Source organism: Anticarsia gemmatalis, chromosome 19 (assembly GCF_050436995.1).
Source record: "Anticarsia gemmatalis isolate Benzon Research Colony breed Stoneville strain chromosome 19, ilAntGemm2 primary, whole genome shotgun sequence".
NCBI classification, from domain to species: domain Eukaryota; kingdom Metazoa; phylum Arthropoda; class Insecta; order Lepidoptera; family Erebidae; genus Anticarsia; species Anticarsia gemmatalis.
Window position 1 is genome coordinate 1,317,493 of NC_134763.1, and position 14,701 is coordinate 1,332,193.

The window sequence follows — 14,701 nt, forward strand, 5'->3', positions numbered from 1 at the left end:
GCCCGTGTCCACTAGATAGAGCGTTATCTTAACGAGTCCGTCCCGGGGGGAGCGGGTTCAACCCCTGCGCGATACACCGGCCAGATATGGGCCGGCCAATTTTGGTCAACTCCACATTATGACTGTTCTTGTTCAGATCCTCTGATAACTGATAAGTTGTTTGATTGCTAAAGTTGAGGATAATTATGTTTGAGACAAAAATGGCCGAAGATTTTTGGTATAGATGGAAGGTAAGATTTGAATGTGATAATTAAGGAAAGGATATACAACATTTGCATGTTTTTTTGTATAGATTTTTAATCCTTAAATGTTATCTACAGAATCACTGTTTCTTATAAACTGTTCTTTTATTTATAAATTTGAGAAAACATAATTCAAAAGATAATTAATTAATAATTATACTGAATTAACTTACATATTATTATGTATGTGTATTGTACAAATGAAAAGAAGTATGAATGTGAATAGAGCAAAGGAAGTTTGTAAGGATCATACCAAGTGACGTTTTCTGGTTTTTGCCTGCTTTTATTTGAAAAGGACGTGATTTTATGTACGTATGTATGTGCAAATTAACCAAACAAAGTCGGGAGACACCACTTGTCAGTAATATTAAGACCATTTGCAACGAAATCGGAGAATTCTTTTACAAATACAATATCTAAGATATACAATATCATAACTTAATTAATACTTTTAGTAAGAGGACACCACAAAAGGGTTTTGTTTGCGAGGGTAGTGGGTTCAATGCCGGAATAGATTATCGGAGTTATAGCAGTTTGCTTAGGACACTTGTTTAGTTTATTCAAGCGTTAGCTGCATGGGGGTGAGCAGATATCGGAGCGTCTGATTGTACGTTAATTCGTGTCGCTCATCAAATTAGTAAGTAAAAGTCAAGTTTTGTTGTCAATTTTAACTGTTTTACTTAATAAATACGAAAAATGTTAAGGTAAGAAAATTCTTTGAAAAAAGTATAAGATGTTCTAAATTTGGACCGCCAACATAGAAAGTTGATACAGAGCAGTAACACTCGTTAAAGACCTTCTAGCTTACTTAGGGATAAGTAAAAACCTAGAATTAACTCTAGACTTTATTATGACTAACATGATTCCTGAAAACATTGTTTATAACTTGCATGATTGTAAAATTAGCAATTGATTCTGCTTACTTTTACTCGAGTCTTACAAAACAAACTCACAAAAAATACAGTACAATTCGCAATTTTCTCAATGCACACCTCCTGCCAACGTTTTTCGCGTTATAGACACAAAACATTTTTAATCTGCCCGCGATTGTCACGCTTGTCCACCTAAATCCATCTTTACATCCCGCTTGAGACAGATATCATTTCCGTCTGCTCGCAGAACAGATTTCCGAAAACTACCCCACTTTTTAAGTCAAATGCCTGTCCCGGAAATAGAGTGAGCAAGCGAGACAGCTGCATACGTGTATTGTGAACGCCAGACAAGGATAGGTAGATGTAGGTTGTTGCGTCTTCCAATTCGAATTTGAATCTTGCGAAATGGAATTCGCGATTGATGAGTTGGTCAAGTGGTTATTGAGAAAAATGTTGTTGCACATTGAATATGGATACGTGTGAAATATACACAAATAATATAAGGAGTTTAAACTACAAAGAATATAAAGAAAGGTCTTTCAGTTTGTATGCATCTTTTGTAAACCGATTTCACAAGATTTTGGTGTAATAACGTCTTAAAAACATTTGCAAAGTGCTACCACCATAAGTAAAATTGTAGTATTTCAGGTAACACTATCAGTTTCTTAAGGTAAACAAACACCAATCTACATCCACACATAAGTAACAAAAACAACATCAATAACAAGTGCATAAACCCCTAGTTTTTACACAAGAACAATCAGAGTCCATCCATTGCTTCTCCCAAAGAAAATAAACATTTTTATAACTTAATTTCGTGTCCACCGCTCGCTCCAATATTAATAAATTCTCATTGGCCGGATTCGCTCGCAATTTGCCCTTGCGTCCAAAAGTAAAACTTACGAGATGCCCTTAGCCCTAAATAAGGGGGTTGGGGTAGAAAAAAAAGAGAATTGTGTAATATTTCCATGGACATCAGTCGTGGTTTCAGAATAAGTCCTTGGCGAGCTCCTGTTTATATATTTAGTAAAGCTTTTGATTACGTCGCCTTACATTAAAAACGATAAAATATTAAGTTTGCATGATACATATATGTATGTACATACATAAAATCACGCCTTCTTCCCATAGAAGTAAACCAGAGAACGCCATTTGTTAGATAATGTATGCGTGTATGTATGTATGTTGTACTTTACATAGGAAATATTCTCGGTGCGAGACATGTATTTCTAGCAAGCATCATATTAATAAAATAACTGCCTTGATGGTCTTAGTTTATGCTTACTTTGAACGAAATCCGGTTTAGAGTTATAATAACCTATACGTATTCTTTTAACAACAATTTCAGTAGTAGTTCGGTAATTTATGCCTTTACTAATTAGCGAAAAAATATAGAAGTAATTTGGTATCGCTTTAATTATTTAACCAAACAAAAAATAAAAAAAAATACTACTCGTTTAAGATCCTTAAGTAAACTATTATTATCTAAGAACTATTCAATATTCCTGTTATTCATTTAACTATAAAATTAATCTATCAGGAAAACTTCAGTCAAGTGCGTTGTATCATGCATAGCGTGTTATCTCGTACAATGATCTAAGTTCATTCCGCCGCGGTGGTTCGCAAAGGCAACCTGACACTTAGGTAATTCTAGACAACAAGGATAACATCCTGCAATTTATTATCGCCTGGTACTTCGTGTTTAATATTGGTAATATTTATAAGAGTTATTTTGAGGAATTTGACTCTATGTGTTCATTTTTTCGCTGTATGTTTTTGAGTGAAGTTAGTCAGCTGATTTTTGTAAAAATATTTGTTCTGTTTTTTTAATGTTATGGAATTTAAACATGTTGTAGTCATTTACCATTATCGATTCTATGATAGCTACGTGTCTTAAATAATTAATTAAGCTTTACTCTTTTGAATTTATTACAAAACAATTCATAAATATGGTAGTTATGTTTAACCAAGTTTCTTAACAAAATTAATTAAAAATAGAAGCAGTAAAGCATCATCATAATCATTAAATACATTGTTAACAATCAAAACAATGTCATTACCGATGTGAAAGACGTTATAAATTACCAGGAGATCATGAAAGCAAGCAAGTGGGCGCAACCAAAAACAATATAGAGTTATGTCGCTCGACGGGCGCCCTGTCGCGGGATTATTACGGACTTATAATTATTTTTAGCCCCCCGAAAGGGCTTAAGGCAGCCGGGTAGGATTTGTACTAAGACCGGTGTTATTCAATATTATTTTCTTTCGGGAATTTTCGGGAGCGTTCCAGGTGTGGCATTATGTGAGATTTGCAGCGTCTGTGTAGGATTTGACGATTAGCGGATGATGTAAGTCGAAAGTTTGCGTGTCGGGATTAAGACGTTTCGATTTCGCCTCAGTGCGTATATATTAACATTGTACAAACTAATTCGAAGCCAAGTTAAATAATGACCGAGAATTTTTAACTTTACCGTAATTAATACAGCCAAAAATTGAAGTAATACCTTCTTATCGGCGATCAACCGTTATTATTTTCTACAAAGCCAATCTGCGGTAACAAAGTACACGCTATCCGTACAAAATCTATGAAATTCAAACACGACCGTTATTACACGTACCGCGGGCAATTTTAAAATTCAAAACGCTCGCAGTCACGGACATTCGGATTGTTACCAATATCGCATGCACTGCACTGAATTTAAATTCGCATACAATACTCACGACTCGTGTTACCACCAGATCATTTCACTTCCCTTTTTGGTCGAGCTCGAGGCTGCGGAATTAATTCAAACGCTTCATTCGATTCGATGCGCTGTTACTGTGTAATCGCATATCAATCGCTCCATATTCCAACTGTTCCAACACTCGACCTTTGTGGTCAAGGATTCGAATTTCGAACGTGGGACAAGCATTCATTTGTTTCAGGCGCGGGCTGCGGCGCGGACCAATCAGCGCGCGGCGCAGGTGGCGGCTGTCACCGCGCGGCGTTCCATTTCCCGCGGCGCGTAATCGAATGAATATTACAAACGTCAAAGTGACAGCTATGCAGTTTCACGCCCGATATATGGGTCGAACGCTCTTTTTGCGCCGATTTCGAGTGTTGTCTATGACCGACCGCATTTCATCGGCGCTGTCACACGCGAAATTCACAAACTATAAAAATATTCATCGTCGAGTTAGCTGCGGCGTCCCGAGCTGCAGCGGAACTGTGTTACAGGGAGCCCATAATGAAAGCACTTAGCGCTAAGCGAAGCAATTATAAGTAATTTGGAGAGCGGTAATGGGCGCGGACAAGCGATGCGCAAAAACGTGGCAAACGTAACGCGCTAAAAGCTCCCTAATTCGATTGTCGACGGATACTTTTTAAAGTTCGAGCCGTTGGACTACGAGAATATCTTTTTAGAAACATCAGAGATGCAGATATTTTAGCGAGCGAGCTAATTGTGAAAGGCTCACCGAAGATTGTAATTAAAACTTGCTCGTGTAACTCAACGGGAGCGTACCGAAAATTCGCGGAATTCATAGTCATAAAGAAAGTGGGATTGGAGTGGGCTCGCTTCGAATGAAACAGAAATACCGGGGCTCAGGCGACTTTGTGAGCGTCACCTGAACAGCGCTGAGCGCACCGAGCGCCTTCTTCGGCCCTGGTGATTTATGGCCGCGGATCCGGACCGGTAATGAAATTGCACCCTCTCCGCCCCTCCCTCGCCACCCCGCCAACCCCTCTGTATCCATTCTAGAAATTACTACGCAACACTGAGTCGTGCACTCACGATTGTCTCGCCTCCCTGATGCCCTAGTCTTATGCTAATGTTTTTACTTTTTTGTTAAATTTTCCATCAATCAGATTTAACTCGGGGCTGCACTTGTCCCCTTCAATCGACTTGATGTTTATTTATTCAGTTGGAATTCTATTCCCACAGTATTGCAATAAAAACAAATACTGCGAACTGTATGTATTTAACGGTACAAATAATTTATACTCCGCGACATCAAATAATGTTGATTAAATGTATATTAGGAAAAAAACATTCAAAATAATCTAAAGAGTCTAAAACACGTTTCAAAATCAGAACAATTTAAACAGTACACCCAAACTGAAAAAAGAACGCCACCGAAAAAAAAAGAAAGCCATAATTCCGGGCGCGGGAAATTGCGATTTACGCAGAAAACCGCTATAAAACACATACATACAGGCATTGTTGGGTAACTTTTAAAATCGGATCACAATGGTGCATTGAGTGTGACGGGACCACAAGCCAGCCTGCGGACGCGACGCTTTTCAATTAAAAATTTCCAGCGCCAATAAATTTTTCATTGAGCTACAAAGGTTTCGGTAGTTACTGTTAGTCGGGAGTTTGCGCGCATTGGATACCGTTTTGTGGTTCTTGGAACTATCAGTCGACGTTTAACTACTGAACTGAGCAACGAAAATGTATTAAAATGGTTTGCAAGGAAAAAAATATAACGAATCATTTATTTAGGAGAGTTCTTTTAGTCGTAAACTACTAATATTACCTTAATTGTTTCTACAATCCGTATTTTAAGACCACATTAAGGCGACAATCCTATTTTCTCATGATCACTTTCCACTTATATCACTTTGGTATTCAAATCCAGTGTTGAAGGCATTTAGTTCACACGTACAAATGACATGCTGGTTCTAGTTTAGAATAAAATTAGGTTTTTCCTACCGGGAAACACTGAGAACGACTTGTTATATTGGCTTGGAGGCTGGAGGGAATTCCATGGGCTAGAATTTTGTATCAAAAGATTTACTAGAAAGTAGAAAATTTACGGGCAACATATAGATGCTGTGACATTATCAATCGTACTTTTTAGTATGATAAAATCAGTATAATCATTGGCTATTAGTAAACAATCAATACTTAATGATTGTAAAATTACAACTTTTAAACTCTCGCGTTGCATGTTTATTGTATAATAGAATACGGGAATTAACGCGAACACGCATTTTACCTTATAATGCCTAACGTTTCGGCGCAGGTTGCAGGTTGGTCGAAAGCTGACTTGTAATTAACAAATTAGTTTTAACAAATAAATACAAATTAATTTTCAGTGATATTTTTTTGTCGAAACTGTAAGTCAATAATGATTATTGCTCTTGATATTGTATTGCACTCGTGGTCAAAAAATCCTCTAAAAGTTAGTGAGAGAGTTGGTACTGACCGTTAAGTGCTGAAACAGCCACGCCCGCAGTATGTTGGTGGCGACCTTCGGGAAGATGCCCCTCTTCTTCTGATTCTTCTTGCCGTTGGTGTCGTCGTCCTCCTCCCCCGTGCCCTCTCCGGAGCCGATACTCGCGTTGCTTGCGTCACCTGGACAATACACAGTGAATTGCGCTTGAGAATTATGAACTAAGAAGTTAACTTTTGAAGGTACGTAAAGTCCTGGCCAGTGTGATGGACTCAAGGCCTAACCCCTCCCTTATTACGCGAGGAGACCCTTGCCCAGTAGTAAGACATTAATGGGTTACATTTATTTTAAGTTCAAGATGTTTTACATAAGACACAGTTTCCATCGTAAGGCATACATACACTGACACAAAATAAACACTATTCCCCGCCGATACCACATAAGTAGTATATAGAAAACTTGATATAACATGTCTCCGAGATAAGAGAAAACACGTACACAAGACAAATTTCATATAATTATAACAGCGTGTTAATCGAGTACCAGGCAGTTAGTGAGCGCAGGAGATGTCCCGTAAGAACACGAGAGCGTCTTATCAAACTGCGTCTGGCATATTAATTAGAAATGCCAAGTTGTATTTATTTAATCACCTGACACACCACTGCCGATTTCTATCTCCCTGTTACCTACGGTTAATTAATTCTTACTGGGTTTCTTATATGCGTTTACGTCATGATTTTATGATACCACCGTTTGAAGATAGCGAATAGTTGAAATTGTACATTTATATTCATTTGTTTCGCTAATTTTATTTATTGAAAAGTTAACTCCATATACTTATTGTTCTCGTGTACCAAGAGATTGGATTCGACAAAATTACAATATATGAAATGGAGTGTGCGCGATAAATTCCAGCATGCCAATTTACGAGTTGGCTACTGAGCTCTCGCCTCTACAAATATTGGCTAACCTAAATAAGTAAATATGTTTGGTTTTATATAGAAAATCATCAGAAATTTAAGGGTTGGCCTCACAGCGTCTACCCGAAACGGTACAGGCATCTGATACTTTTTTCCTCTAAATAATAAATGTGGATAATTTTGGATTCTGTAGTACAGGTACCAGGAGAGCAGGAACGGGGAACAGGATAAACAAATTAGCGTGCACTGAGCCGTATCAAATATTCATCGTAACAGGAACAAATCGAATCAGTACGAAGCGGGGTGAGCATCTTACACTCTGTTGTCGTTAATAATATAAAGCGGAATTTGCTTTTTATTTTCAGCTTTTAAGCGCATCTTGCAAAAAAGCGACAACACTGTGTAATTCAGTGAACGAAATAGTGTTGTGCCGTGTCGCATTGTCGTTTTATCGATAAAAACGTGTGTCGTTGCGCGAGTGTATCGAGTACGCGTATCTCATTCGACCGGTGGCATGCACATTGTGATGGTAATAGGGGCAAAGTAATAAAATTACTCTTAGGCCATTACCCGCCGCCCCTCGACACTGCGCCCCCTCCCCATCGCGATATAGGGTGTACAAGACACAATAAAACGTTACCATTTTGACAAAAACAACGGGATTATTGTCTGTGTAATTGTTTTATACGTGTACTGAGATTTATATTACCAAATTACGTTTTAAAAGTTTTTTGTTAAACGTTGTTTTATTGGCGTGGCTTTGTTTTGAAATTTAATTTAAATTTTATTCATACAGGCATAGAAAACGTTACAATCAAACTAAACTACACACCATTCTGGAATCACTATATTTTCGACAAAAAATAATAAAATAACTATAGTTAATTTTTAGTCATCCTGTATAAATAGTATTAGCGTGAAAAATCAGAGTGCAGTTGCATGATGCAGTATAGTAATCCCCTAATTCATCTTACTCGACGCACACATGGGAACTACCCCTAATGTGTCTAATACACCCCTGCATGGTGGCGCACAAACAACAGATATTCGTGCGAAAAGTCAACTAGTGCAGTTTGCGTCGCCTTCGTTTTATCCAATTAAAAATTGTTGATGCATTCGCATTGTTTTAAATGACTTTATTTATGTTTTTTTTTTTATATTTTTTGTTAGGAAAGACATGATTTATGTGATTGTCTATTAAATGTGTTTAATTAAAAGCAGTTTTTTTTAAGTTTAAGAAACTTTTCAGGAACCCTTTCGTTTTAAAATCTATGTTCCTATAAATCGGATTTTGGAATCATCATTAGCCTAGCCTTTCTTCCAACTATGTTGGAGTCAGCTTCCAGTCTCACCGGTTGCAGCAGAATATCAGTATTTTACATGGAGCGACTGCCTATCAGACCTCTACAACCCAATTACCTGAGTTACAACATTATTCTCAAAGTCTTGACTGTTTTCGTAAAATCACGCCTTTACGCGGATAGGCAGAAACTAAAAAACAAACTGAATTAATCAGTGGAATTCCATGCAAATGTTATTATGTATATTCGTAAGAAAACAATATGTAAAAGTATTGGTATTCATTTATAAAATGTCTTCATTTCAATTTATGTACAAGCGGGTCGCAATGACATTCACGCTGCTTGCATCCAAGTAATGTGATTATTTCAATGCGTGATACAAACTCATAAAGATATCGAGATGAATCCAATCATGATCCTACTATTTCTGGCATCCTAGTACATGCAATTGAATATAATGAAATATGTAGCCAGTTTTCCCTTATTACAAGAAAATTTTGAGAAAAAAAACTTGATATTTTTGATTTGATTGATAGATATTTCATACATTTTACAAACATACAAATCTTTCACCGAAATAAGTTTACAAACATACAAAATCTGTGACCAAATTATAAGAGCTATGATTTTAGATTAATGCGAAAATAATTTCATCTATGCATACAAACATTATAAATGCAAAATATGCCTTTCTGTCTGATACGCTTTCACAAGTAGAATTTAGCCTGTAAGTAGACTCAGGATCAACCATGAACTAATTTCCCAAAAAAAATACCCCTGAAAGAGCAATAAACGCGAGTGGAACCGCGCTACTCATTTACCCCCAGTTTCTAAGGTACATTTAGAGGTAGTTTATCCATTCGATAGCGTTTAAACTCATATAAAAAACGCTATTGAATAGATAAACTACCGCTAAATGTACCTCAGAAACTGGGAGTCAGTCAAACCTATTTTGTTGAGATTCGGAATCAAAATCATAAAAATCATGAATTGTTTAACGAAACCGATACGATAAGTTATAAAAATATAAACATTTTATAACCAAGGGCTACTTAATATAACAATTTTTCGGGTAATATCGTAAAAATAATCGTAGTTTTTATATTAATATGATAGTTAACACTTCATGGTCATATTTTATGTATTTTTTACGTCTAAATCGTAATGGCGGACTAATTTTCATATGATCATTGATAGCTATTTTGTGGATCGTAAAATTGATGTTATAGATTGAATTAGTACTAAAATTTGATGTTTTAAATGACTTTATTAACTGGATTTTAAGATTTTTGGTTTAATTATTTAATTAATATAATAAATTAAGATATTTTTGTTACTGACTGACTTAGAAGATACCTACCATATATTTCACATTTTTTTACTTTCAGAGACTGTTATTACTCATTTATTTCTTTCTTTTGGCTCTATTTTTGTATAATTGTTTATTCAATCTTAAGTATCATTTTATTAATTAATTCAGCAAAAAAACAACTTAATTTTACCCAACTTCAAAAAAGAGGAAATTCTCATTTCGCCAGAAACTTTAGCAATAAAACACCAAAATATTTTACCTAACTTCAAAATAGAGGAAATTCTCAAATCACAGATAGCTTTTTAAATCACTATTTTTTTTCTCATTTTTACACATAAAAACAATAAACCAATGTTACAATGATATTGAAATATATTCTCATGGTGTGGTGTCATGGGTAACAAGCGAACCTACTCATTAGCGTTAATCCGCCATGGTGTGGAGTCCCATGGCGTTTGTAAGCCGATTGCCGCAACCCGACACCGAATCTACGACCCTCGTGCTGGGGCACGCGCCTATGCGGTTACAAACTTTGTTTTTCTATTTTTGGCTTTTGAAAATGTTTTTAGTAGATATATTTTAAGGGTGATTTTGTAAGTGTTGGTTAATTTAACCGATAGATAAATGGCTGTAATAGATCTGTCAATATTCTAGTTGATAAGGTAATCGAAACTTATTTAGCAGTGATAAAACTAAATAATTTCTACGTTTGATCAGAACCATAATTACGAATGTGCAAGCCTTGTCTATTTTTGACCCCTTTACGGCTTAACTACTGAACAGATTTCCATGAAATTTTGTGTAGAATTTTTTCAAATTCATACCTTGGCATAGACTAGACTTTTTATCACCAAACATGTTTTTTTACCAGAATTAAATGCATTTTTACCTAGTTGTTTTGTGTTTTTCGCTGTGAGCTGTCTAACATTGAATATAGGTATATGAGGCGCCTATAGCCAGTTTTGCTCACCGATCGGTAAACGATCTGTAGGTTAAGCAACTTTTGTCATTCAATAGATGGGTGATTGTATAGTGGTATTTCAGCTGGCTGTCTCCGTGCTTCGAAGGGCTCGTAAAAAGTCGGTCCCGATTGTTGTCAATTACAGCCGTTAAGCCACGTCAAAGGCCTTCGGCTTGAACAACTTTGACACTAGGTTGACCACTAACCATACGACAAGAAGAATATAGGTATTTCCAAAGTTATACAAAATCTCAGTAGTATTATTATTTAGATGATAATCTTTATATAAATAGACATCGCCTACGTAATAACGGGTTTAAGTGAAGCGTGGGCTGATGTCTATTACGAATCGTTACTTTTTACTTATTTTATTATAAGAGTATACAATTACGAAAAAGTTCGCTTATTTATTTATTTATGTCATTTTTGCTTGTTTTTCTGTGAAACTTTCATAGCCAGTTGTCGTCAAAGGTTGGTAAATTATCAGTGGGTAAAGCAATCTTTTCATAAGATATGGTTCAGATGGTATTTTAGCTTTTCTATCCTTTGAAGAATCGTAACAAAATAGTTTTCTATTTAATTGAATACTTATATTATAAATGCATCTGTCCGATATAACTACAGCTAAGGTATTGAACTAATTTTGTCAAAATTTTGCTTAAAGATAACTACATCTAGGATTAAATTACACACAATTGATTTTCTTCAATAAAAAATATTCTGCTATAGGTACACGCAAGCGAAGTCGCGCAGGTCAGCTATAAGGTAAATATATCTTAATTTCTATACAAACATAATTTTAGTAATTTTTACTATTTTAAATCCACGTATAGTGTTCGTTTAGATCATTAGACACAAGCCTTGAGTTCTGCCGGTGACACTGCGAGATTTATAGCGCCACCCGACATTAGTGCAGGGCGCAAATGAGTGCAGGGAATATCGAGTTACGCCAATCAAATGGAAGCACGCGCTTACTAGTGATGGGAAAATTTTATCGATAAAATAAAAAAAATATTTTTTGTACGGCAAATTTATTTTTTATGATTTGTCATATTGTTATTTTTCTTATGAATCTTTAACTGTTATTTTACATACATACATAAATCACGCCTTCTTTTCATAGGGGTAGGTAAAGACGAGACATAAAATTATGACACAAAATGTTAAATTTAAAATAAATCATATTTTTCAGTCATCTAAACGTTTTCCTATGTCAACAATTTTCTGTTATAAGCTTGTAAATGCGTGTGCAATGTTTTAAACTGTATGAGTAATGTAACATACAGTTGTTGTAAATCAAACCTAACATACTTCTGTCGCAGGCGTCACATAAATTGTCTCACCTATTATATTACACGTTCAACGAATTCTGTACATTCTTACATTTTACACTAGGACTTGTATTTATTAAGATATTAACTTTATTTTAAATTAAGATATTACTGTTACAACTGTTTCGAAATGTAATTAAACGGCTCATTGAGATTGGTAGTATTCCTCTTTGAGGACCAATATTTCCAGTATCTACAATTTTAGCAGCTTCATTCAGGGAAAAATTGATTAATTTAGATGCTAAAAAATATGGCGATGAAAAAAAGGTCCTGTTTAAAGAGGCAGTCTCATACTATTTGAAGATCGAAAGCATTCCTCTTTCAGGAATAACACTTTCAGTATCTACAATCTCACTTTACTTCGTGAAAATTTGAACAATTTGATACAGTACTGAAAAACTTAAAGACAGTACAAAGTCTTGTTTCAGTAGGCTCGAACAACCAACCCTTGCAACAACAGTCTACAACTATGTAATTTCATCGACATATAGTCACATCACTAGTGGGCGACAACCGCGGTGTCGTAATACGTTCAGCGATTTGATGGATTGGCTTCTTTGCAGTCCCTCCTATTTGCAAACACCCTTATCTGAGAGCCGAGGGGTGCGGGAGGGGCTAATTAAAATTGCCATCGATACACAACCAACTATAACCTTTAACACATAGCCATAAGGTTGATTTTTCTTTTCCTGTAAAATTGCATCAGCAATGCAATATTAGAAATTGAGTTTTCCTAAGATTGATAGGAGATTTTGGTGTTCGTGCCTAATGCGTTGATTGTGTTACGTTAATTTGTGTGATTGGTGTAAAGTGTGCAGTTTTGTTAAAGGACGGGTCGTTGACATGGAGGTAGTTTTATTAGTTAATGTTTGGAATTTCTGTAGCGAATCGTTTAATAGAAAATGAACTGTTTGTCTTGACTGAAATGGATTTTCATTGCTCCCTACTAGATTCGTCATGGGTGGGGATGACTGAAGAAAACTGAAATTTTTTCAGCATTTTTTATAATTTTTATCCGGCTTTCGTTTTTTATCAAGATAGCCTGCCTAGTCTGTTAGTGAAACCTCTTTTCAGTTACTTAAAAAAATATTCAGATAAACGGGTTTTGATCGGTAGAAAAATGTATATGCCATATTAAAGATTTTCTCGAGGTACCTTCGAAATAACTGTGTTTAACAGTGATATACATAGAAATGACTTTTTTAACCGTTATAAAGCTGATATTTTTTGTTTTTATTAATTACTTAAGTATATGTATACACTGTCTCCTATTCCGTTATTCAAAACAATACTAGTAAAAATCCCAAATATAATAATAATATAACAAATTTGCGCCACCCTGTAACTACGTATCTACAAGCCGATGATACAAAACGCAAACGTATGCTTAATTACAAGCGAAGTCAGAGTGAAGAGCTTGTCTTATTGTGCGACGTCAGCTCGTCACCGACGCCATTTTGTTTTAATGAACCTTCATAATGGAGCGTGATTTTCAGTTTATTTCACAGAGTTGGTGATACTAACTAAAAATTTATTTTTTTAACATTATATAGTAACAGGTTACTAAAACGTGCTTTGCTACTAATTACTAGGTAGGTACTTATTTGTATTTATAAAACAAATTTATAATGTATCGAAAATTATTTAGATTTTATTGTTTTTTTTTAGTCTTTGCCTACCTTTAGGAAAGAAAATTCGTGATTTTATGTATGTATGTATGTATATGCAAGATCAATATTTTTTTTTAAGTTTAGATATTGTTTTTTTTCTATTTTTATGCACATAGTAAGTAAGATGTAGTTTTTTGTGTTTAGGTGTTTTATATAAAAGATTTTTAATGGTTATTTTTAATCTGGAAAGAGCAATAAGTTAGTAATTTGTCGGTAATGTCTTGCTTTTGGTTAAGTAAATAATACATGGCAAAATAACTTGCGATACTTATGTATTATTAATGAATACCAACTTTTAAGTTCTTTCAGATAATGGTAATAAAAATAAGTTTACTTAATATTATAACACTTTTTCCACATTTTAAATGATATCAATTTGTAAGTGTCGATTTTAATTCGCCGTTTCGAAAACCATAAATATTTTAATATACAACAGTATAATAAAAATGATATTATTACAATTTTATGTACTCGTTCCTTGAAGTGTTATGAAAGCAATCATCGACACTTTCTACTGAAAGTTTTAAGCACCGATCAAGTGTACACGTAAAATATATTTAACAAAATATTAAAACATAATACGTGTATTTTTATTATTATAATGATAAATAAAATTTACAAAAGACACCTGAATCGTAAAAGGTTTCAAAATGTCAAAATATTACACATAAAAGTACTCAAAATGAAATCAATAAAGTGTTTTTACGATCAAATGTTAACCCTTACAATGCCGAGCATCACGTCTGCACGATTACGCAGCATTGAAAATTAGTTTAATATCTCAAATTGACGATTCCGCCCGGAACGGCCAATTAAGAGGGAATAACACTTGGAATTATCCTCCTGATAGCCAAGTTATGGGGTGCCTTTATGGACCATTAAGTACGCCGTAACTCCACGAGACGACTCACGGTTATTTCGTACACACCTTCCTT

General features: G+C 35.0%; 1 protein-coding gene across 5 annotated transcripts in view; it reads right to left on the minus strand.

Moving 5' to 3' along the window:
- Positions 1-14,701, minus strand: part of hth (Meis homeobox homothorax) — a 290,065-nt gene that overhangs the window by 87,314 nt on the left and 188,050 nt on the right. For all 5 annotated transcript variants that reach the window (XM_076126853.1, XM_076126854.1, XM_076126852.1 and 2 more), the window contains one exon: positions 6,305-6,453. In XM_076126853.1, the coding sequence (XP_075982968.1) occupies positions 6,305-6,453 (149 nt within the window). The remainder of the gene's footprint in view (positions 1-6,304; positions 6,454-14,701) is intronic.